Source organism: Panthera onca, chromosome B3 (genome assembly GCF_046562875.1).
Source record: "Panthera onca isolate mPanOnc1 chromosome B3, mPanOnc1 haplotype 2, whole genome shotgun sequence".
Classification (NCBI taxonomy): domain Eukaryota; kingdom Metazoa; phylum Chordata; class Mammalia; order Carnivora; family Felidae; genus Panthera; species Panthera onca.
The window spans coordinates 130,659,053-130,682,375 of NC_138344.1; the positions used below are offsets into that span (position 1 = coordinate 130,659,053).

At 44.2% G+C, this 23,323-nt stretch overlaps 1 protein-coding gene and 1 long non-coding RNA gene across 4 annotated transcripts in view; one reads left to right on the forward strand and one right to left on the reverse strand.

The window, feature by feature from the left end:
- LOC144616625 (uncharacterized) lies at positions 1 to 5,475 on the reverse strand. Of its 3 annotated transcripts, none has more exons than XM_078447943.2 (2): positions 5,386 to 5,475; positions 1 to 958 (listed from the first exon to the last, which is right to left on the reverse strand). In XM_078447943.2, exon 2 carries the CDS (start codon positions 909 to 911, stop codon positions 330 to 332), a length of 582 nt encoding a protein of 193 aa, XP_078304069.1. In that variant the 5' UTR covers positions 912 to 958; positions 5,386 to 5,475; the 3' UTR covers positions 1 to 329. The 3 variants fall into 3 exon arrangements, with proteins under 3 accessions (XP_078304069.1, XP_078304070.1, XP_078304067.1); XM_078447944.2 differs by lacking the exon at positions 5,386 to 5,475 and adding an exon at positions 1,416 to 3,062 and having other exon boundaries at positions 1 to 955; XM_078447941.2 differs by lacking the exon at positions 5,386 to 5,475 and adding an exon at positions 1,416 to 3,062.
- LOC132670173 (uncharacterized) overlaps positions 5,147 to 23,323 on the forward strand; it is a 27,512-nt gene continuing 9,335 nt past the window's right edge. Inside the window, exons 1-2 of the long non-coding RNA XR_009606494.3 lie at positions 5,147 to 5,454; positions 5,986 to 6,104. This is a non-coding gene — a long non-coding RNA (uncharacterized LOC132670173). The remainder of the gene's footprint in view (positions 5,455 to 5,985; positions 6,105 to 23,323) is intronic.

Here is a 23,323-nt window from a genome sequence, read left to right on the forward strand (position 1 = left end):
TTTTTTTTTAATGTTTATTTATTTTGGAGACAATGCATGAGCATGAGCAGGGGAGGGGTAGAGAGAGGAGGAACAGAATCCGAAGCAGGCTCCAGGCTCCGAGCTGTCAGCACGGAGCTGGATGCAAGGGCTGGAAGTCATGAACTGCGAGATCGTGACCTGAGCCGAAGTCAGACACTTAAGCGACTGAGTCACCCAGGCGCCCCCGAAACCAATTGATTCTAGAGCCCTCTCTCCACCATTAGACTGCAGAGCCCGACGCAATTAGGAGGAAAATGTAAACCTGCGATGGGAAACACGATGCTCTTCCGAAGCCCTTGCCTTGACTCCTACGTCACTCTCCACACCCGCGGGAGGAGATTGCAGAACTCAACGCAGCCCCTCCAGCTCTGAGACCAAAGACGTCTTGCGCCTTCGTGAAGCGCGTGCGCAGAGACGGTGCCCGCGATGCAGCCGACTACTGGCGCCACGCTGTGTGGACGACCGGGCGGCTCGGACAGCTCGGAGGCGGGGCCGGTGAGCACGAGGCCGCCCTGCTCGGCCGGCAGGTGCACGGCGGCAGCTGCGGTGACGCCTCCAGCGGAGTCGGAGGTCACAGCCCTCTTTTCAATTAGGTGGCTCCGGGCCTGCCAGCTCTCGGTACCGCTGCGGCTCGGACAGACGGTGCCTGTCGGCAGGCAGGGCGCGCAGCGTCTACACCAGGCATTCCCAGCAGCCGCTCCATCCGAGGCCGGAGAATCACCACCCCCAGGCGCGCTGTCACTGCAGCGGGGCCACAGGCCGGGCGGCCGGACGTCCGGAGCGGTCCTCACTGCGAAACATGCAGGGGCAAGCAGGGCGATCTGAGAGGCCACTGTCAATGTTCCCACCGTCCCGATCCGGGGCGGAGAAGTCAGCTCTTCAAGCTCCATTTCGGAAGGACTGTTCTGTTGAACTGGTTAGGATCCCATTTCAGCTGCTGAAACAGAGGCCAAGATACAAGGGGCTTTTTTCTCTCATACAGAAGTCCATGCAGAGCAGTCCCGGGCTGTCTCGGGCTCCACCGTGTGGGGGAACCGGGTGCCTTACCTCCGATGCTGCGCACCTTCCATATGCAGGTTCTATCTACTCATGGTCCAAGGTAGCTGTCCCAGCTCCTTCCATCACAGTCACATCCCAGCCAGCAGAGACGAAGGAAGGGGTGAATGGAAGGGGAGAATATGCCTATTCCTTGTCTGGCCCCCATCTCCCACTCACGCACCATTGGACAGAACCCAGTCAAGCAGCCAACTGGGCCGCATGGGAAGCCATAAAATGTAACCTGTAGCCAAGGAGCCACACATTGGGGTCAATCTTAGAAATTCTACTTTGAAAGAAAAACAAGTGGGGGAGGCAACAGATATTGAGGAAGCCAGCATTCTCTGATACAAGCTTACCTTTTGGCCGACCAGATGCTCATGCATTCCCTTCCTCCCAGGCATGGAACACCATCATCCCCAAGAGAGGCAGCCGAAAGTTGTGCGCAGCTCCCAAATGCAGCTCCAATGTAGTGACTCTCAGTATTGTGCCTCCTCCCCATTAGGATTGTTGTGCATGCCCACAGTCTGAGCTAGCTACAAGTTATTGTCTCCATAGCAACAGGGTTGAGTAGAGTCAGGACAAGGGCAATAAAAACTCCCATTCAGAAAAGGAATGAATGAAAACCAAAGCAACTGTGTCAATAGTGATTTTCACATCCAGCTGGACAGTGAAACAAGATCCTCGGATAGGCTCGTTGGCCGTTCCTGGTTTTCTGGGAGAAAGAACCTCGACAATAGATAAGGTCCTCCGTGGCCTCATATTAAATGGATCCCGGGGAGTGTTTCTCTCTTGAGGGCTGCAGAGGGCTGCTGTCTCTTTCCTCGTAGTATGTTTAAGAAAATGTGGGGCTGAATAATCACCTACTTTTGCAGACCAGGGTTTCAATTTCTTTGGAAATACCATTTTTCAAAACTGTCAAGATGTATTTGCTTCTAGACACTTCCAAGTGTAAGTAACCACAACCAAAAGCCTCCTCTGGACCTGCTTTTCATGTGTTAAAAGCTCTGCTGTTTATATCTTGGCCCCTGTGCTCAATCTGCTCTGCCTAATTCCCTCTTCTCTCCTCCTTATGGTGACTCTCTTGAGGCCACCTAGAACAAAAGCCTCCGGGTGGGAAGACGGTGCCGTCATCTGCCTTCGCAGCCGGGATGGCTCCCATTGCCTGGCCAGCAGCCGTTATGGAGACACCTGAGAAAGGCTCGGGGTAGTGTCGTTTCCCATTATTGCAATTTCTTCATTCTCTGAGTTAGTCTCTTGGTGGCCGTTCACAAAGCAAGAAGAATCATCCAACCCATACCAACATCCTGAGTTTTTCCAACAGACTCTACTGGAGTCATGTACTCCGCGAGCATCAGGCCTGCCTTCTGAGATGCTGCAAGCAAATGCTTTTCCAGGCCACGCCAAGTAGCACCCATTTTCTGGCCTGAAATATCTGTGTCTTTACCGCCCAGTACTGTGAAGAACACGCCTCATAGTCTGTCTTACCGTGGTAGCACCGTACATCTGAATCCCAAATTCTACATTAGTGAGGATACCAGTTGAGCTGCTCAAGCAAGAGCTAAAATAACAGTGGGCTAAACAAAATAGCTTATTTCTCTCCCTGGGATGATCTGAACTTGCTGAGCCCTGGGCTGCTGGCAGCTGTGGGCTGGCAGGGACCCAGGCTCCTTCCGTCTGGTTGTCTCGTGTTCTCAGTGGGTTGTTCCCACCTTGTGGTCCAATGTGGCTGTTCCAGCTGCTGGTACATTCCAACCGCCAGAAAGGGAGATGACCATGGAGGGACCATGACCTTTATCTGGGGTAGAACGTGAAACTGGCATGCCTCACTTCTGCTCATACACCGGTAAGCCAGAAATAAGCCGTGTGGCTCCTACCCCCGGTTTGAAAGGAGGCTAGGAAATTAGAGTCTTTTGTTAGATGAGCATGTGAGCCAGGGGTCTGTTACTAAAAGGATAGGAGAAAGCATTCTAGGGACAGGAAACGAGGCACAGTCTGCACCAGCCTCTGCCACCAGCCCGGAGAGGCTGTTTTCAGGACTGATTGGCTCCAAAACTGGATAAACTTTAAGAAAGCTCTTTTTTTTTCATTTGTTTCTTTGTTTATTTGTTTTTGAGAGAGAGGGAGAGACAGAGTGTGAGCAGGGAAGGGGCAGAGAGAGAGGGAGACACAGAATCCGAAGCAGGCTCCAGGCACTGAGCTGTCAGCACAGAGCTCGAGGCGTGAGTCAAACTCAAGGGCTGTGAGATCACAACCTGAGCTGAAATCGGACGCTTAACCGACCGAGCCACCCAGGCGCCCCTTTAAGAAAGCTTTCGATCCAACTATCTAGCTGTGTGCCCTGGAGCTGACAAAAGAAGGCAGAACAAGGGGCACCTGGATGATTCAGTCGGTTGGACGTTCAACTCCGGCTCAGGTCATGATCTCACGGCTTGTGAGTTCAAGCCCCGCATCAGGCTTAGTGCTGACAGCTCAGAGCCTGGAGCCTGCTTCGGATTCTGTGTCTCGCTCTGTCTCTGCCCCTCCCCCGCTCATGCTCTGTCCCTCTCTCCTTCAAAAATAAATAAACATTAGAAAGTTTTTTTTAAAAAGGCGGAGCAAGATGGAGCTGGTAAATTCAGGGCTTAGGACTCATAGTCTTTTTCTCCCCGTGAAAGTGGTTTGGAAATAAGTAGAACTCCACACAGAGAAAGCTCAAAACCCACAGTTAAAATAAGACAGAATTTCTTGGAAATACATTATTTCCCCAATGTTAACAAATCTGGAAGGTAGACATGTCAGTGCTGGGATAGAGACAGGCTGAAGGTATACTCACTGTGTTAAGAAAAAAAAAAAGTAACAGGACAGGGTAAATTCTGCAGCAATAAACGTGAGCCTATCTTTATCAGAGTTGACAGAGATCATTAAAAAGTGAAAGCAGGAACCCAATATATTGATGATACCTCTAGAACTCAGCCTTACAACCACAGGCTGTATTCAGTGGAGTATGTTTTTTCCTGTCTCATGCAGTGAAGTTCAATCTCATGTAGGTTTTTATTTGTTCAAAGTGATAGATAAGCCTCCTAAAGTATGGTTTAAATCAATATTCTGTTCCCCAGGTTAACTGAAACTGTGGGTTCACTTAATGAATAGATACACATGCAACTTTATAAACACACAGCCATAACTTTTAAAGAGGGGAGACCCGGAACAGGACTTTACTTAGCAAAATGCGCTTGATTGGGTTTCGAATACTGAAATGAATAGCATATGAGCATATCCCACATTGCCTAATGAAATATCTTACATTAGGTAGCATGAGCTAGCATGACACCGGAGGCCTGAGGAGATTAAAAGGAAATTGAATCAAACAACAACAATAATAGCTGACATGTAATGAGTGCCTAAAATATGCCAAGTTCTGTTCTAAGCATATACGTACACTTTGCAGCTCATTTGGCCCTTCTAATAGTCCTGATAGTGAGCTACTATTATATTTCCCATTATATTTCCTGTATATTTCTTTTACAAAAAAAGAAAACGGCACAGAGAAGGTAAGTAACTTGCCCAAGGTCACACAGCCATTAATTGGCGAAGCCAAGTTTCAGATCTGATCAATGAATCAAGACATTTTGAATAGTTTATCACCCAACAGGTAGAACCTGGGTCCTAAAAGAACTTAGGGCTTTGTTATTTGGATTGGTGGTAAATTAGAACAAATCAGGCTCCCTCAGGCTTTAAGGGTTGGTATGTGCTAGGTACTGATCTCTGACCCCAGATGAGTTCACTCTGCCCATTCTCCTTCACCTTTCCAAGTACTTTGTCCTAAAACAGTACCCTGGTAGAAAATGACAACTTTCAAATACATTGCCTCAAGGCAACTGTATACCCTAATCTTGTCCAAAACCAGAATCAGTTTCCCAAAACCCCTAAATGATTACCAGTTACGGCTAAGGCATTGTTGGCAGGGTAACTGATTGACTTGAAATATTCTGATACCTCCTTGGGGGTGGGGGTGGGAGGAAATAATTACTCAGGAACTTGCAGTAATATTCATACCGTTGTTTTCCAGAACTTAAGCTACTGAGTCATCATCTCCAAAACTCAAATGAGCTCAAGGCTCCAAACATGAAATGTGGTCATGAGAGACAAGAGGAGGGGTTTGAAACAGCAAACTGTTTCAGTAGAGGGCCAAACAGCAAGTCAGCCACCATAACACAAAAGTAGCCACAGACAGACGTCAAATGATTAGGTACGGTGTTCCAATAAAATTGTATTTACAAAAACAGGCATCAGGCCAGCTTTGGCCCACAGGCCAGGAGTTTGCAGACCCCTGGAAAAGAGACTCACCAGAACTCTTCAAAGGAACAAAATGTCGCACAATCTCCGGGTCGAGGAATTAACTTGTAAATGGACAAGGTATGCCTCTTACTCGTTTCTGTGCTGGTCCTAATGCCCAGTGCTATTTCCTGTTGTTCCGCGAAGTGTGCTCGTGCTTGTCAGAAGAGTCCAGTTTGTGGTTCAGAAAATGCATCTGTCATACGCAGAGGAAATTATTGCTAGAACATGCAACCCATCCAAAAACAAAACAACAAGCACTTGCTACATGCAAGGCGATCAAAGACTTCACATGGCTACTTTGCTGCCAAGTCCTATGCCCCGCCAGGAGGTCGTGAGTGTATCTGACTCATCTAAATGTGGTGTAGCCATTAGAATTTGTGTTTGGCTGATAGAAAGAGAGCATGGATTGAGAGAATTGAGCCCCACCACCCTTAGGGCATGAATCCATCCCCAAGGGCACAAGATGGACACAGGCCATGATTCGAGGTAGGAAGGAAAGGAAGGGCAATGAGTGAAAGGGGGTGCCTCCCAGCCAAGTAAGCCACGCAAAGGGATCCCCCTGGAAGTCGATGTGATGACTTCTGCTCTTTGCTCATTCCCCCCTTTCAGCAAGAGTCACAGAGAACTGCCGTCCTTTAGTTGGGCTCACTGCCTCACCAAATAAAGCCAGTATGTTTAAAGAAGAGTGGAGAATAGTCATGAGATAGGCAGCCAGCCATCTCGGCCATGTAGGTTTGACACAGAGATTAATTCTTTTCTCTCTCTTTGAGTAAAGAAAAACCCCTCTTTCTGCTTAGCATGTCTACACACAACCCTGTTCCTACCAGTCCTTTTTCACTTCTCTTTTAAAAGTTACAAATGGGAACTGCCTCTGAGGAAATGATGGCCAAGCCAGTTGGAGGTGGGGCTCATTTACTTGGGGTAAAAGTGTTCTCTGAGTGTTGGTTAGTCTTCATTCTTCTCCCGCCCCACTGTCACCACGAGATTCTCCCTCTGCCTTGTCTGCCTGCTCTGTGCCCTGGGAAGCTGACTTCTGTGCGTCACAAAGGGCCCCTTTGCTCCACCGGCTTCTGCTTGGGTTTGGCCAACCGGGGGCAGGAAACGAGAAAGACTGGACGTAGATACTCCTTGTCCTATCCTTTCTTGTTCAGGTGAGGTTTTGAGATTAGCTGCATCTATGACAACACCTTCTATATCAAAAGTGGGCAGCTGACTTCCTTACACCCTGTTTCCTCTGCCCCTGGAGACCTGAGGTGATGAGCGATCTTTATATTACTTCCATATCCTTCATAGTACTGGGTGCTTCCTAAACCCCGCCCTCCCCTCTGTAAATATTCTCTGCGTTGGAAAGTCTCTTTGGGACTGTCCTTTTCCTGCCAGAACTGTGACTTCTGTATCTTGCACCTGACTTGCGACTCTATCCTCCCAAAAGTGGAGGAAACTTGACCAAAGATGGGATAAGTTGGGACTGCATCTACTATTTTCAAAATGCTTAAGACATAGTGCAAACCACAGAGATAATTGAAAGCCAGAGGGCTCCGCCTATACTCAGAATGCTACAGCCGTAATGCACACTATAGAGATAATTAGAGACTGCACCAGGGCCATCCTGCCACCTGCAACACTAACACCTGGCATACTTGACCTCATCCTTCCAGGTCAAGTCCAGGGTCATCTTGTTGAAGCCTTCCCTCACTCCCTCATTCCTACTCTTAGGTGACCTTTTCTGCGCCTTATAAATCACTTATGCCTGTTAGATTATAATTATCTGTTGACATATTTAGTTCCTGTCTAGACTATGTGATTCTGAGAGGCGGGAACCCTGCCTTGTACCCTTGTGTCCACAGCACCTAACCCAGAGCCTGACACTCTCCTCACCGAGAGCATCAAGAGGCAGTGTCACAGTGAGTCATGAGAGTGAGCTAAAAACAACGACAACTCAGAAAGAGCAGGGTTTTTTTAATATGAAATTTATTGTCAAATTGGTTTCCATACAACACCCAGTGCTCATCCCAACAGGTGCCCTCTTCAATGCCCATCACCCACTTTCCTCTCTCTCCCACCCCCCCCAACCCTCAGTTTGTTCTCAGTTTTTAAGAGTCTCTTATGTTTTGGCTCCCTCCCTCTCTAACCTTTTTTTTTCCCCTTCCCCTCCCCCATGGTCTTCTGTTAAGTTTCTCAGGATCCACATAAGAGTGAAAACATATGGTATCTGTCTTTCTCTGTATGGCTTATTTCACTTAGCATCACACTCTCCAGTTCCATCCATGTTGCTACAAAAGGCCATATTTCATTCTTTCTCATTGCCACGTAGTATTCCATTGTGTATATAAGCCACAATTTCTTTATCCATTCATCAGTTGATGGACATTTAGGCTCAGAAAGAGCAGTTTTTAAAAGTCTGTGATGGGGAGCCTGGGTGGTTCAGTCGGTTAAGCGTCTGACTTTGGCTCAGGTCATGATCTCACAGTTTGTGGGTTTGAGCCCCACGTCGGGCTCTGTGCTGACAGCTCAGAGCCTAGAGCCTGCTTCACATTCTGTGTCTCCGTCTCTCTCTGCCCCTCTCTCATTCGTGCTCTCTCTCTCTCTCTCTAAAACAAATAAACATTAAAAAAAAAAAGTACGTGCTGAACTGGATAACAGTAAGATTTTGAATCAGAGTCCCAGGAAGATGGCGGGACATGTGGCAGATCGAGGAGTCTGGAAGGGAACAGGTAATAAGGGAGGGAAAGTCTGATCGTTGATTCCGTGCAACATGATCAGGTACAACCGTGCAGGAGGCAATTGAGAGCGCAAAGACTGACATTCAGGGACAGGATTAGAGATAATGGGGAAGGGAGTCATGTACAGGGAGGCAATTAGAGAAACCGGCAACAAGGGAAACATTTCCAAGGACAAGAGAGAAAAGCAGGCATGGACTCTGCAGTCACCCCGCCTTGCTCCCCAGGTCAGCATTCTGTTTAACATGCGGGGTTAAATCCACAGCCCTCATCAACATCAACTCCATTAGATCAAAGACCAAGCTAATTTGCTAACACTATTAAATACATAAAGCCATCAGAAGTAATTTAATGCTTATCAGATATGCTTACTCCCTAATAAACCCTCACCTACCCCTTATTTCAGCCTAATGAGCAAAATGGATTCGGAAACTGAATATATAATGAAGATTCCTTACATTTATTTCCATGAAAGAATTAGAAGGGGGCTTAGACAGAAAAGGGGATTGGCATTTAAGGGGGCATTTAGCTGCTTCATTGATTTCTATTTCATTTTGGAGCGTGTGATGCACAGCTGAGGTTTGTCAACCTTACGTTAGCCTGAGTAATTCATCATAGTTAAATATCATATAGTCGAGCTACAAATGCATTCTACCATTTGGCACGCATCGAGTTTTCTTTCCTTTACAAAGGGAAGCACTGAGTGCCAGCCAGAGAAAGGAGCCAGTTTATTCATCAGAGGGAGTGCTGCAGAGGGAAAGATCAGCACAGGGCTGAACATCTGCCCAGGGCACCCGCCATCCTGTGAAATGATTTCACCAGTCTTAACCCTTGCCTGCTTTCCATCAATCCGTAAAAATCTCTTGCTCACCTATAACGGCCCCTCTGTCTTGTCCCCACCATGTTAAGGTGGTGGCAAAAAATCCTCTAGCTGGAAGGGTTGTAGCAAGCACCTAGCCTAAGCCCCCAACACCCTCACTTTCCAAATGCAAAGCCTCATGAGGTCCGTATGTCCGTCACTGGGAATCCCCAGTTCTTCCGCCCTTCTGAGGTTGCCCATTCACGTAACATTTGGATAAAAATGACAGGCTCTTGTGTCGATGGGCGCTCTGTCCTGTGCCCTCCGGTGGATTCTTCTGCTGGCTCCCTGGAAGCACTCACGCTAAGTTTCCATCTACAGAGAAGTGGGTCTGATTAGGGTTTTCCTTCCTATAGATGACCTGTCCCTTCCTGACACGCCAAGCCCATTGTGCCTCTTTCTGGCCATTGCCGGAGAACCACTCACATGAGACTGCTCGTGCATTCATTTCCTCACTAGCTACAAACCAGGTTCCCCATTGGGTGACACACACCGTTAGACACGAAGTATACAAGAGCCAGCAACCCGGCCATGGTCTGTCCCCTCGGAGAGCACAAGATTGAATGGCAGCGATAGCCATGCCTCCAGGATACACAGTGAGAGTGATCACGTCATGGTGGTAAGAGCAAGTAAGAAGAGAGACGGTGCACCGCCAGGAGCCTCTCGGAGGCTGGATGGTTGAAGAAAGCCTCCCTGAAAAGCAGACGCGTAGGTTGAGGTCTGAAGGCCGAGAGGGAGGGAGCCACCCAGGCCAAGGGCGCATGAGCAAGCGGGGGAGGGTGTTTGTGGCACGCAGGGAGAGGACGCTGAGGAGAGAGGAACCGGGGCCAAAAAGTGGCCCAGGTGGCTTGAGCCCGGGGGAAGAGGTGGTGATCAGGGAAGGCTGTAAGCAGGGAGGGACTCGGACTGATTCTATTTTTCAGGCCTGTCCCATGACTCCTATCTGATGATGATGGCTTGGGGTAAACACAGTGCAGAGAAAAGGGTGTGTGTAGCTGACTTTTACTTGAGGTTGGACTTACCCTAGGATGGTGATATCAGCCCGCAGAACAACCAACCACTGTAACTGGACTCTCAGGCCTCCCTGCCTCACCGCTACTGACTGAGTCTTCCCGGGACAGCGCCCGTGTTGTTGCTTGTCTCCTTTCTCTCTCCCCAAATCTCTCTCTTTTTCCCTCTTCTCTATCCTCTGTCTCTTTTCTCTCAGGCTTCCCTCAGACACTCACAACTGCCCCCCTGCTCTCTCACCTTCTCCTTCTAGACGCTGCCTCGGGGTAAGGGTAGACTCAGCCTCCACACTCAAGAAAGCTCATCAAAAGCTTTTCCTAAATAAAGACCCATTTCTCCTGAAATTATTATCCCACACATCTTATGTATCCATTATCCATGGTCACAGTGATGCTGTATAACAACTAACCAATAAATGTCTAAGGCTCGCACATCTGGAGTGGTCAGCTCAATTTCTCTGCTGATCTTAGCTGAGCCTGCTCACAGATCTGGGAAGTCTAGGATGGCCTCTGTTGGAAAGATGAGGAAACCTGGTTCCATGTGTCTCTCATTCCCCTAGGGTGAGCAGGATGTGTCTTTTTCACAGTGACTGCAGAGGGCATACATAGTCACGAACAGACAAGCACGTTCTCACCCTCCGCTACGTCCAGTCGGGAAATATTCCACTGGCCAAAGCAAGCCACATGGCCGAGTCCAGAATCAGAGTGGGGGGACTATAAAATGACAGGACAAAGGGTCTAGATGTGGGCAAAGAGATCGGGACATTAATGCAATCAATCTATCACACCTTAACTTGACACAGGAGAGGGCATGCTCGGTTTGGGGGGTTGGTTTTTCATTCTTACATAATTGGACCCATGTAGTTAAAATGAGTCGTCCCAGGACACACATCTCGATAAGGACAGCCACAAGCCAGAATTCAGATGTCTGGCCAACCCAGTGTTCTTCCCACTCCACCATGTTACTTCCCTAGAAGCCACCAGCCATATATGCCCATTCCCCTGCTCTCCCAGTAGGCTTGGCATGAAACAGTTAAAGACTCTCAGGGTAGATCCAAGATTACAGCAAATCCTTAGGAGCAAAAAGAAATGCACATCGAACTTTAAGCCTGTGCTTAACACAGTATTTTAGACACATTATTTTAAACAGCTCAATAATTAGAAATTGAGATTGTTTACCTACTTTTCCTTCCCTGAGAGATGGTGATGCAGACCAGCGTGATTACACCTATCCAGAGTCCCCATACGGATAACACTTTTACATTTTTGCTAAGTGCACATACATCTTTCCTATTTGTGCTCAAGAAGTCAGGGTAAACCTGTTTTTCTGCATTTCATGCTGAAAATGCTCCCCTGCTCCCCGATCTGTTTAGTCTTATGCACTGGATACTAGGAACCTGACAGCAATTCTTTACAAATTTTGCTTCTTTTCTCTCTCTCTCTTTTTTTCTCCTGATCTCTCTCTGCTTAACTCAGTGGCTCTCAAATGGGAGAACTGTCTGGAGACGTTTTTGGCTGCCATGTCTCGGGTAGAGGTTACTAGGGCATGTCGTGGTAGAGGTGAAGGACGCCACGAAACCTCCTTCAGGACTCAGGACAGCCCCCCACAACAAAGAATTATTCCGTCCAAACTGTGAATAGCGCTGAGTTTGAGAAATCCTGCTTTAAATAAATAAGATATCCAGGCATGGATCGCTGACACCAACAAACTGATTACAAAAGATCTTTTCAAAAGTCAAGATAATTTATCCTGGGAAGATAGCGGTTCACTTAAACAATAGAGAGATGATAAACATAAACCGTAAAACACAGTCCCAAATTTCATCATTCCTGTGTCCAGTTCATCTCTTCCCTTTGAGTCACACAAGAGTCCCAGGAGGGCAGAAGGATGCATGATGGTTGAATGGGGATACATAGCTTCCGGTACTGCACAGACCTGACATTGAACCCAGTTGTGCCAGTCAGGGACTAGCTGGATGATGTCGGTCAAATTTACCTCTGTACCTTCTGCTGCAGTTTCCTTTTTGGAAAAATGGGATTGTGGCCAACTTCCACATAGAGTTGTTGTGGATACTAATTTAGACACACTATATAAACTATCTGGGCCAGAGTGAGCATTCAATAATTGCCAGTTCCCATTCATTCATTTCTTCCTCTTCATTTCAAATCTGGATCTTATATCCTGGTTCTTTGGGACTAGCCAGACTCTAGTTAGAGCCAGCAAGTACCTAATGAGAAAAAAAAATCTGGTAATGAGATTTCTGGCTCAAATTTTCCATCCCCAAGGGATCAGGCTACTTTGGATGAGGCTTACAGGAGCAACTGAACTGAATTCCACCCACTTCTTACTAATAAGTTTTGGTGTTATATATTCAGATCACTTCTATATTAACCAGCTGGGATGTCCAACATTCCTTTGAGGAGTAATGGTCTCAAGAATGGTTCAGTTCAAATATAAAAGCAAGAAGCTGGAAACAAACATATTCTAACACAGCCACAGTCCATGATGCATTCTGGAAAATGACTGATATTATGATCTTTAGGCATAAGCCACAGAGCCAGTGTTGGTGAATTCAGATCAGAAGTAAACTTACCTTTATTCCTCTTGGGGGCTCTTCAGCCTTCAATGGAAATATAAAGGATCCTCAAAAATTAGTTTCCTTCCGAATAGAGGTAGTCTGCTATTGGTTAGTAGCACGTTACGTATCAAATTCAAAAACCCTTTTCTTGGTTTTAGCAGGAATTTGTCTGATGTATGATTTCAGGCTATTTGAGAAATTCCAATCATCTTTGCAAGCCAAACTGAGATTTCCTTCAGGGAGTTTGGCAAAATGCATCACAATTTGATATATGTGAGTCCTTTGACCCAGCAAGCCTACTTCTAAGTAACTCCCTTGCTAAAATACTCAGGCAGATATGCAAGGATGTACCCCCAAGAATAGTCACTTATGACATTATCTATAATAAGGGAACATTTAGTAACTTGAATATCTCATCAGTGGTAAATACGGCTACATAAATGATGGCCCAGCCATTCAATAGAATACTAAACTAAAAAAACAACAAGGTAGCACCAACTGCGTGTGCATATGTGGAAAGATCGCTATGAAATACTGTCTCATCCCAAAGAGCAAACTTTATTTTTTTTATGTTTATTTATTTATTTTTGAGAGACATAGAGAGCACCAGTAGGGGAGGGATAGAGAGACACAGAAAGTGAAGCAGGCTCCAGGCTCTGAACTGTCAGCACAGAGCCTGACGTGGGGCTAGAACTCATGAACAATGAGATCATGACATGAGCCAAAGTGGGATGCTTAACTGACTGAGCCACCCAGGCGCCCTCCAAAAACCAAACTTTAGAACAATGTATACAGCATAAACCCATTTTTATCTTGTTCAAAAGATAGAATTGCATCCATAGAACAATTCTAGGAGCCACAAAAATATGAAATTTTAACTGTGGCTAAAACTGAGAAACGATTTGGAAAAAGAAGGAAGTTACTGAAACTTTCTTTTCTAGATTTCTGTATTCACTTTTCACAGTAGTGATATATTATTTTATAACTTAAAATGATAAAGTCTCTCTTACTTTCCTTTTTTCACACATGTATGCACACACAAACACACACACACACAAAATAGATATAGTAGTTCATAATATAGTAGTTATATCTTTCATTGATCTTTAAGTCAACTGAAATTAGATAAAAAAAAAAACAGAAACCATTTTAGTTTTCCAGAAATTAAAGATTCCAATGTTGAAAATCAGGGGCTTACCTAACAGTTGGAAGAGTTTGGAGAGCAAAGATCATGGAAACCACCACAGGCAATATCAGCCAGAAACACCAAGGTTCTCAAGAGTTCATTGCAAAACATTTGGAATTTTCCATATCCTCTGGAAATCCCCCACCAACTTTTTCAGTCTATAACAGCAAAGAGAGCTGTTTTCAAGAGTGTGCTATGAAGCTTCAATATATTCCCCCATATCTGGACAGCAACTGCCACAGAATCATAATGGCCTCTCCTAATATTCTGCCTTGCGTGTCTTGTATGACTTCCTCTCACTTGCAGAACTGTACAGTGAAGGAAAATGTAGTTCCCAGCTTCTCTGACACAGAATACACCTTGGGGGGAGAGGGGTTGTTGCTGAGTTGATAACAGATATTCCATGGCATCTTTCATTTTTCACAAAATACCAAAAATAATCCTAAAATTCATGTGGAACTACAAAAGACCACAAATAACCAAAGCAATCTTGAAAAAGAAGAACAAAGTTGGTGGCATGAAACATGACTTCAAACTATGTCAAAAAGCTATACTAATTAAAACAATATGGTACTGACATAAAAACAGACACATAGACCAATAAAACAGAATCAAGGGCTCAGAAATAAACCCGTGCATATACAGCCAACTAATATTTGATGAGAGAGCCAAGAATACTCAATGGGGAAACAACAGTCTCTTCAATAAATGGTGTTGTAGAAACTAGATATTCACATGCAGAAGAATGAAATTGGACCCCTATCTTACACCACTCACAAAAATTGACTTGTAGTGGATTAAAGACTTCAATGTAAGACCTGAACTTGTAAAAATCCTCAGGGGGAAAAAAACAACAACAAAGAAAAACTCCTTGTCATTGGTCTTGGCAATGATTTTTTGGATTTGACACCAAAGCATAAGTAACAGACGTTAAAATACACAAGGGGGACTACAACAAACTAAAAAACTTCTACACAGCAACAATAAATTAAAAAAACAGGCAGGGGCACCTGAGTGGCTCAGTCAGTTAAGTGTCTGACTCTTGATTTCAGCTCAGGTCATGATCTCAGGGTCCGTGAGATCGAGCCCCGTGTCAGGCTCTGCACTAACAGCACAGAACCTGCTTGGGATTCTCTCTCTCTCCCTCTCTTTCTGCCCCTCCCCCACTTTCTCTCTCTCTCTCTCTCTCTCTCTCTCTCTCTCTCTCTCTCAAAAATAAACTTTTAAAAAAGAAAAAAAATTTTAAATGGGCAATAGACATGAATAGATATTTGCCTCAAGAAGATATACAAATGGCCAAGACGTACATGAAAATGTGCTCAGCATCAGTAATTATCAGGGAAATGCAAATCGAACCCACAATGAGATGTCATCTCACACCTGTCAGAATGGCTGGAATCAAAAAGACAAGAAGTAACAAGTGCTGGCAAGTGTGTGGAAAAGAGGGAACCCTTATTCTGTTGGGAACATAAATTGGTGCAGCCACTATGGAAAACAGTATGGAGGTTCCTCAAGAAAATTAAACATAGAAACACCATGTGATCTAGCAATCCTACTTCTCTTTATATATCCAAATGAAATGAAATCATTAACTCAAAGGAAACAGATAATCAACCACAGTCCACTCTTGTTTTCTCAGCAATGCTGTGCACCATTTTTATCCGTATTTAACTTTTGAGTAAAGGTAATAACAACATCACGCTTTTGCCTTGCAACCTTTCCTTGTAAAACTGAAGATGCACTTACTCTTTCCCCTAAAGGGAAGACACGTGTCTTAGATCGATTCAATTTATTTCTCCGTAGGTAATCTTTATTCCTCTTCTAGTAACGTATAACCTTAAATATCAAAATATGGATATGTTACAATTAAGAAACTGTATGCTCAACAGTGGGGCAATGGAAAAGGTGAAAACAATAATGAATAATTATAATAAGTAATAATAAATGAAAACATACCAAAACAAGGAAGTATCAAATAGCTAAAATATGTATAACTCTTCCTTATGTAATACATTCCTTGTTTTCACATTGGTCACATGGTCGTAGTGGGGTTTTGTAACCTACTTCTCTCACTGTCCATTCCATATTCCCTTTGCCCTCATTCGGCACCTCTGCTAACAGGTGCTTTACCTGTCAAGGTGATGCGAGCCTTTACTCATGAAGGATCTATGTCTATATTAGGTGACTGTAGTTTTCCATTAACCTTTCTTAAAGACATGACTTTTTAGAGCTGTTTTAGGCTCACAGAAAAATTGAGAGAAAGGTACAAATGTTTCTCATACACTCCCCACCTCCACACATGCACAGCCTCCCCTGTTATCAACATCCCCCACCAGAGAGGTATATATATTACACCTGATGAACCTGCGTTGACACATAATAATCACCAAAGTCCACAGTTTATATTACAGTTTATTTTTGGTGTTCCATTACATGCTGGCAACTCTAGTTCCACTTGGTAATCAGATCATCATCTCAGCAAGTGCAGGATAGTAATCCCTTTTCTGCTTATTGGTTCAGTAGCATAAGTAGCCCAAGGGCCAGGTAGAGTATAAGTTTTTAATTCAATGGAAGTCTTGTTACTTATCTGGAAAAAGAGGCCTTCTTTTGGGAACTAAGACTGCCAAAATAGAGCCCAAATGGCAAGAATGGAGGCAAACCTGAATTGTTACTGAATCATTAGGAGCAACAGTGATAGAAGTTACTATCACATCTTCCCTTTGGCTCTCAATCTATGTATTTTGCCTATGAGAAGGTATTATATTGTATACATTACATGTTGGTTCACAGCATGCTCTGCACCTTGGAGAATATCACCCCTGTCTGTAAAGGTGTTTTCACCCATCAGTGTTATGACCAAGTTATTAATTGGCTATTCTATTGCTATATTAGGTCAACTTCTTTGGAGTGATAAACACGTATGTATAAGACCAATGAATTAAGTATATGTATACTTACATTTGTATACCTATAGGTATGTATAAGGCCAATGAATTCCACGGGTATAAACTCATTGCTATACTTATTTCCTTCTAATGTGGGTCCTTGGTCAGAAGAGATGCTGTGTGGAATTTCATTATGGTAAATGAGGCACTTCAAAAATCCACACGAGGCAGTGCTGTCAGAAGAATTGTAGCGAGGACAAATTGCCGTCCCTTCCAAAAAATGGAGCCATATCAGGAGTGTGAATTTAGTTTCTGCTGTTGGCAGGTTAGGCATTCATGTTTTGTTGCCACATGATCGTTGAAAGCCCCTTCTTCAATAGTTGTCCTTTGTGTAGCATTCAGATGGGCACTAATATATTCATACTCTGTGCCTATTCTGAGTTGTCCATCCACATATCTCATCCCCCAGACGTTCTTGTCACTGATGCTCTAACCTTGTTTGTTCCAAGTCCTGGACCACTAGCCAAAGCACCACCCACTGCCCAGGAATCACCCTAGCTGCATGCCACTTGCCATGTCTCCTTCCAGGCAAAGTGAATAGTCAGGTGTATGGCTCAGAGTCCTGCCCGCTGGGAGGATTTCTCTTTCATTCTGTTCTTTAGAGATACTTTTGAGTAAGACTCTCATGCCGCAACTATGCACTTTTGCACATCATGCTGTTTGCCCATCCAGTGGCCGTGTCATACTTCTTTCCTGCTGAAAGAAACCCAGTGTTATTCACATAGTCTCGACAGTGTGTTCAAGGGAAGTAGCCTCATTCCCAGGGTAAGGATCTTAACTGGCATAAACCCATTCAAGTAAACCCATTCCAATATGCTAGTGATTGATTAGGATGGTCACATGACCTAGCTCGGGGCACTGGGACCTGGCAGAAGTCTATGCTGTTTAAGAAAGATTCTTTTCTCCTGGAAAATGGAAATATGTGGGAGAACGTATCTCCTTTATGTGTCCCTTTAGATATCACAGGGTAGAGATTTTGGTGCTACAGCTTATAGCCACAAGACAAAAGACAAGAGGGTGGGGGAAAGAGCCCAGACATCACTGAGCTGCTGAATTAACCAAGCCTGCATCCACCTTCCTTTTCAACAGGTGGTATAATAATTCCCCACTATTGGGGCACCTGAGTGGCTCAGTTGGCTAAGCATCTGATTGTTGACTTCGGCTCAGGTCATGATCTCACGGCTCGTGGGATCAAGACCCACATTGGGCTCTGGGCTGACAGTGCAAAGCCTGGTTGGGATTCTCTCTCTCTCTCTCTCTGTCTTTCAATAAATAAATAAACATTAAAAAAATAATTCCCCACTATTATGTCAGCTTAGTCAGGTATTCTGTTGTAATTGAACAGTTTAAAAATAATATTTTATGTGTTATGTACACATGTCTTGTTACCTTGTCACGGGGCTTTATATAAACTTATGGTTAGTAACTTTGCATAATTTGAACACCCTTTTGGACAATAAGTATGGGAATGGAAAAGTGGAGGAGAAAAGAAACCACAACAAACCAGGGTGAATTTTCTTTTCCTAGTGATTGGAAGAATAGAAGGTCACCCAGTCCATATCCCTAAACACACACACACACACACACACACACACACACACACACACTCACCTTTACGTCTCTAGGTAGAATCTGGCAAGAATGAGTTTCTTTAGTTTCAGGACCAGGGTATGAAGCGAGGCTGAGGGCCAGAATAGAAAGAATGAACTGAGAAACGGAGGCAGGATCCATGCAGGTGTTTTGGGTCAGAGATTTGGAGTATGTGGTTTACATGGAAAAAAAAAAAGCCTCAGTAGGAGCCCTGGACCAGCTCCACACGGTGGTTGTGGGTTCAGCAAGGGTACTTGCAAAGGCAGCTGTCAGATTCAGCAGTGTTCACCCTCTCGCGAGCATTACAGTCGTACATATGGAAGAGATAACAAACGATACCCGCTACTGGGAATTTTATTTTTTCATGCCGCCCAGCTCACATTCCCCCCAAATGAACTGATGAATACAGTCGTACGGTTTATGAATTTATTTTCCTTTGAATGAAATCAATATGCTTTTTGCAAAGGACTTTGCCCTGCCTTTGCTGGTGAACATTTGTGTCCTGCCAGGCAGATAGGACAGGAGCCCCAGCGGTGGGAAGAGAGCGATCTCTGCTGCCATCTTCTGATGCTAGGCGTGAGGGACAGACAGAGGAAAAAGCCAAGAAGACCTACACGAATCTTCTCTCCGGTAACTGAAGATGCCCCGGGGAAAAGTCTCAAACTGGAGGCGCGGTCTCTTTGGAAATAATAGAAGCAAATTCCTCACTCCGCCGCCGCCACAGCATCTACCTCATTTTACTCCATCCCGTCTGGTGGGCCTGTGCAGGACTATCCCAGGTACAACTGCTGTCGTGACTGGACAGAACCCAGATTTGGACCCTGTGCCTCTGGGAAGTATGGCCCATAGTTGGTTTATAACTTAACCCGATAAGAATGGAAGCTTCCCTTTCTTATTGTTCATAGAAAAAAAAAAAAAAAAAAAAAAAAGGCATTGTTGGCTCAAGTGCTCCAAAACAGCGAGAGGGAGGAGAACCATCGTAATCAGGATGTTATTATTAATGTGTTCTCAAATGTCCCTACTTGGCTGTGAAGTCTGGGGATGGGCATGTCACATCATGTTAAGTATTTTTCTTAAATTTTTTTGCACAACTGACTTTCTTTTCTTCTGAAAGGAAATCATCGCAAAGGCTAAAAGTTTTTCCCTTGTGAAAACGGGTTCCAGCTACTTCCCATATAAAGTTTCCCGTTGCTTATTTCATTTCATCCTTTTGCTCTGAATTGCTGGCACTTCTCATCTTTTTCAGTTCATAATTGCTTGGGAAAACTGTGCACGTTTTATTATTTCAATTTCAAACTGTAAGGCAGGGCCTTCGATCCCGTTAATTACTTTGAATTCTTTCTCTGCTGCTCACATGTTCCGAGTCTTGACTTACAGAACTGAGCTGGGAGTTTTAGGGGCTTTCTCCTCAACTCCATGGAGAGGGCCAGTGTCTTCCAGGGCTGATTTTCAGATTTCTCTGCATTTGTAGCCCTAATCATAGGAAAATAGGCTATTCACATGCTGGTCGGTTTCCACAGGGCTCTGTCCTGATCTGCTCCTCCTGTGGTATGTCACTAAATTACTTTGGATTAAAGCGTATGACGATTTCTGCCTTCATTGGTCCCTTTCTCTTCCTCCCATTTGGAGAGGTGTTTGGCTGTGTGTTCTTGGCCTCAGCAGAAGAATGAAGTGAGCTATACCATGGACACAGATGCTTTTGTGTCCAAATCTTCAAGCCTAAGAGTGAGGGGATAAGTGGAGGCACAGAAAAGACATATTAAAGAAACATGAAAGGATAAGGCTTTTCCTGAGATTAGGACATTGGGAGAAGCAGTGGGGAAGGAGTGGGGAAGGAAATGTAGAAGACAGAGGGATTTACACAATGCTTTCTGGCTCCAAAGGAGGAAGGCTGTAGGTCCCAGAACAGCATTGCCTTCATGATGTCTTTAAGCAGACAAGAATATTGATGGTATCACCACACAAATGAACAGAGGTCCTTCCCAATGCCGTGGAAATATCTAAGCTCCTGGAATTTTCACATGAACCAGGAGGGAGTAGACAACAGATCTCACGTTAACTTCCTCATCAGCCCAAGGAGACAGGAACTTGATATGGAAGTTGAGTGATAGAAAATAGAGTAGGCTCCATTTTCCACATGACCATGTTTATGGACCAAGATTCAGATCACTGCACTAAGTTCCAAGCTTGGCATGTTCTCATGTGACCTCGAGAGCTCATGTGACTTCCTAGTGCATCTGTTTCCTCATTTCTGAAATGAGGACACTAAAACCTTTATCTGCTTTATTCTCCACTCTCTCTCCAGTGCTCACCACACAGTCTGGCATATAGTTGATGGCTTCAAAAATACTTAACTAAATAGGTGTTATGGAATGAATGAATGAATGAATGAATGCATGTATGCATGAGTGTCTTGGTCAGTTTCATGTTGCTGTGAAAACTCCATGAAATAATACAGGTAAAATCATTTTGTACCCTCTAAGCCCTTCACAAATGTAAAGAAGCAGCATTATTATTCCTTCCTTGGTTTTTACCCTCCACTGTTGGTAGTGAAAATTGATTACCTATTAAGTGCTGAGTGAGAAGGTTAGCCTTAATAATTTCATTTGGCTTGCATACAGAAAACTCTGCTCCTGCCATACCTTGAATAATCATTTCAGCTCCTGGCTCCCTTTTTCTGCCCACTCTAGCCAACGGTGCCAAATCCTTTCTCCAATATATCGGATCTGAGATCTTGCCATGTCAAGTCTGATCAAGAAAATGTCAGGTTGAAGGAAAGGAAGGTGGCTGTGTCTCTCCACAGCTCTTGGTGACTGCATTGTCCTATATTAGCAAATAATTGTTTTGAAATCCAAACCCGTTATAGCACCGTGTTATTGCAGACCCTCTTAGCGGTTTCCTTGATGGCAGTAATTTGATTCCAAACACAAACAGCATAAATGGGGCAAAAATGGGTAGCAAACAATATTAGGGGTGTTCCATTTGCTTCAGTCCGTTGGTTCCTAGCACAGAGCTGTCTAAAGAACAACTAAATGAAAACAGAATATTCTCTAGTTTTATATAGTAAAAATCTTAGAAGCAGAACCAATGAATTGGAAGAGATTCCTCTGCGTATTTGATATTTTCGCTTTTTGCCATCGGGTGGAAATGATTTAGAATGGATGGTTTTTTTATTTAAAGACATTCAGAAATCGAAGTGTTAATTCATCACTCACTGGTCCCCTCTCAGAGTTTAAAGTCAATCAAATACCACTTCAGCGCATCCTGAAACCGATTGGTTTGTTTGTTAAATCCTCTAGGACAATACTGAAATAAATAAACATGACCTCTGAAATCTGGTTGAGAAGAGAAGGTACATAAGCACCAACACACAGACACAGACCAGTGGTGCGATTCACAACAATGAAATACACCACAGTTTAACAGTCTAATGGTTATGAAGCACGTAAGGGCTATGGAAGAACAAGAAGGGAAAATCTATGGGAGCCTGGTGTCTATACGAGTGGAGAAAATGAAGATAAGTCTCAGGCAGTAAAAACAGAGTGCCCTAATCTCACTGGGAAAATGGAGAAGCTAATATTTATTGGGGCATCAATTGTATTCAAGACCCTCCGTGATGGAGGGCATACATATGTTATCTCACCAAAACCTCATGCTTACCACTGATATTGGATGAGGAAACTGAAATTCAGAAAAGTTAAGTGATTTACTCAAGTAGCACACACCTATAAGCAGCAGAGCCCAGATTCAAACTATGGGTGTGTAACCCTAAAGTTCAACTTCAAGTCCATGAGTCTGTTCCAAACCAAAGCAGTTTGGGTTAAAAAAAAGTGGTCACTTCTTATACTAAAGGAAAATTTTAAATGATGGGAAGGGGGTTCGTGAGTGGCTCAGTCATTAGAGCATGCAAGTCTTGGTCTTGGGGTCATGAGTTGGAGCCGCATGTTGGGTGCAGAGATTACTTAAATGACAAGAAGAATGTACGTGTACGTGAGTGTGTGTGTGTGTGTGTATGTGTGTATGTAAAACCAACAGTAAAAATCCCAAATTTAGTAATTCTGGATGTTCAGAATTTGGAAGAAGTGAGTGACTGTCAATCTTTCACTTATGCTAATTTCTTACTCTACTTTTACTGGAATTTTCACCTTTACAGCATTATTTTGACATGTTGAGAGATACCATCCAAAGAAAAGGAACAGAAGCACCTAATTTGAATTCTGTCTTTACATGTTGGCTTTCATTCAGGCTCACGGAAATCCACTCCAGATAGCTAAAGTCACATAAAGTTTCAGTGTATTCAACCTTGACCCTGTAAAATTTAGCCCAATCTGCACTAATTTAAGGAAGTAAACTTTAATTGCTCTGTCAGTAACCTCTGGCTCTAAAGAGCCTCACTTGAATGGAAAAGAGTCCAAGGGAGAGAAAGGGCATCCTCAGGAAAGTTACAGATGGCACCAGAACAGCCAGGGCCCGGGGAGCAGAGGCAGGCCATAGCATACCCTGTTTCACAGCGTAGGAACGGTGCCATGAAATATCTAGATCCGTACATAGTCCTGAAACACAAGTCCTACAGTGTAGGAAGGTCTACAAAGTTGATGACATATGAGAAAACACATGAGGAAACATAGGTGAGGCCACTTTGGAAGAAAATTTCCAACACACAAAAAAACTACGCCAATTACTTTTCCCAAAAGTTGGATCATTCATTATGCAATAAAATAAACATTTATTTAGCATATATTTTGTGCCAGGAGCTATATTGGACTTTGAGACAAAAATAAGTTAAATAAATCTTTGTCCTCAAATTGCTTAGAATGTTGGGTTGGAGACAGACCATCTTGTTAAGGATGGTTTTGAGGTGTTCAAGACAGGAAGCAGAGAACCAATTAGGAGATAATGATGAACTGACCTAGCACAGCATAGGGAGATAAAGAGGGAGGGACAGGTTTTTAAAAAATATTTAAGAGATAAAAATCGTCAATACCTGGTAGCTTATTTAATGTGGAGAATGATTGTTTTACAAAAAGAAAAAAGAGAGGCGCCTGGGTGACTCAGTCGGTC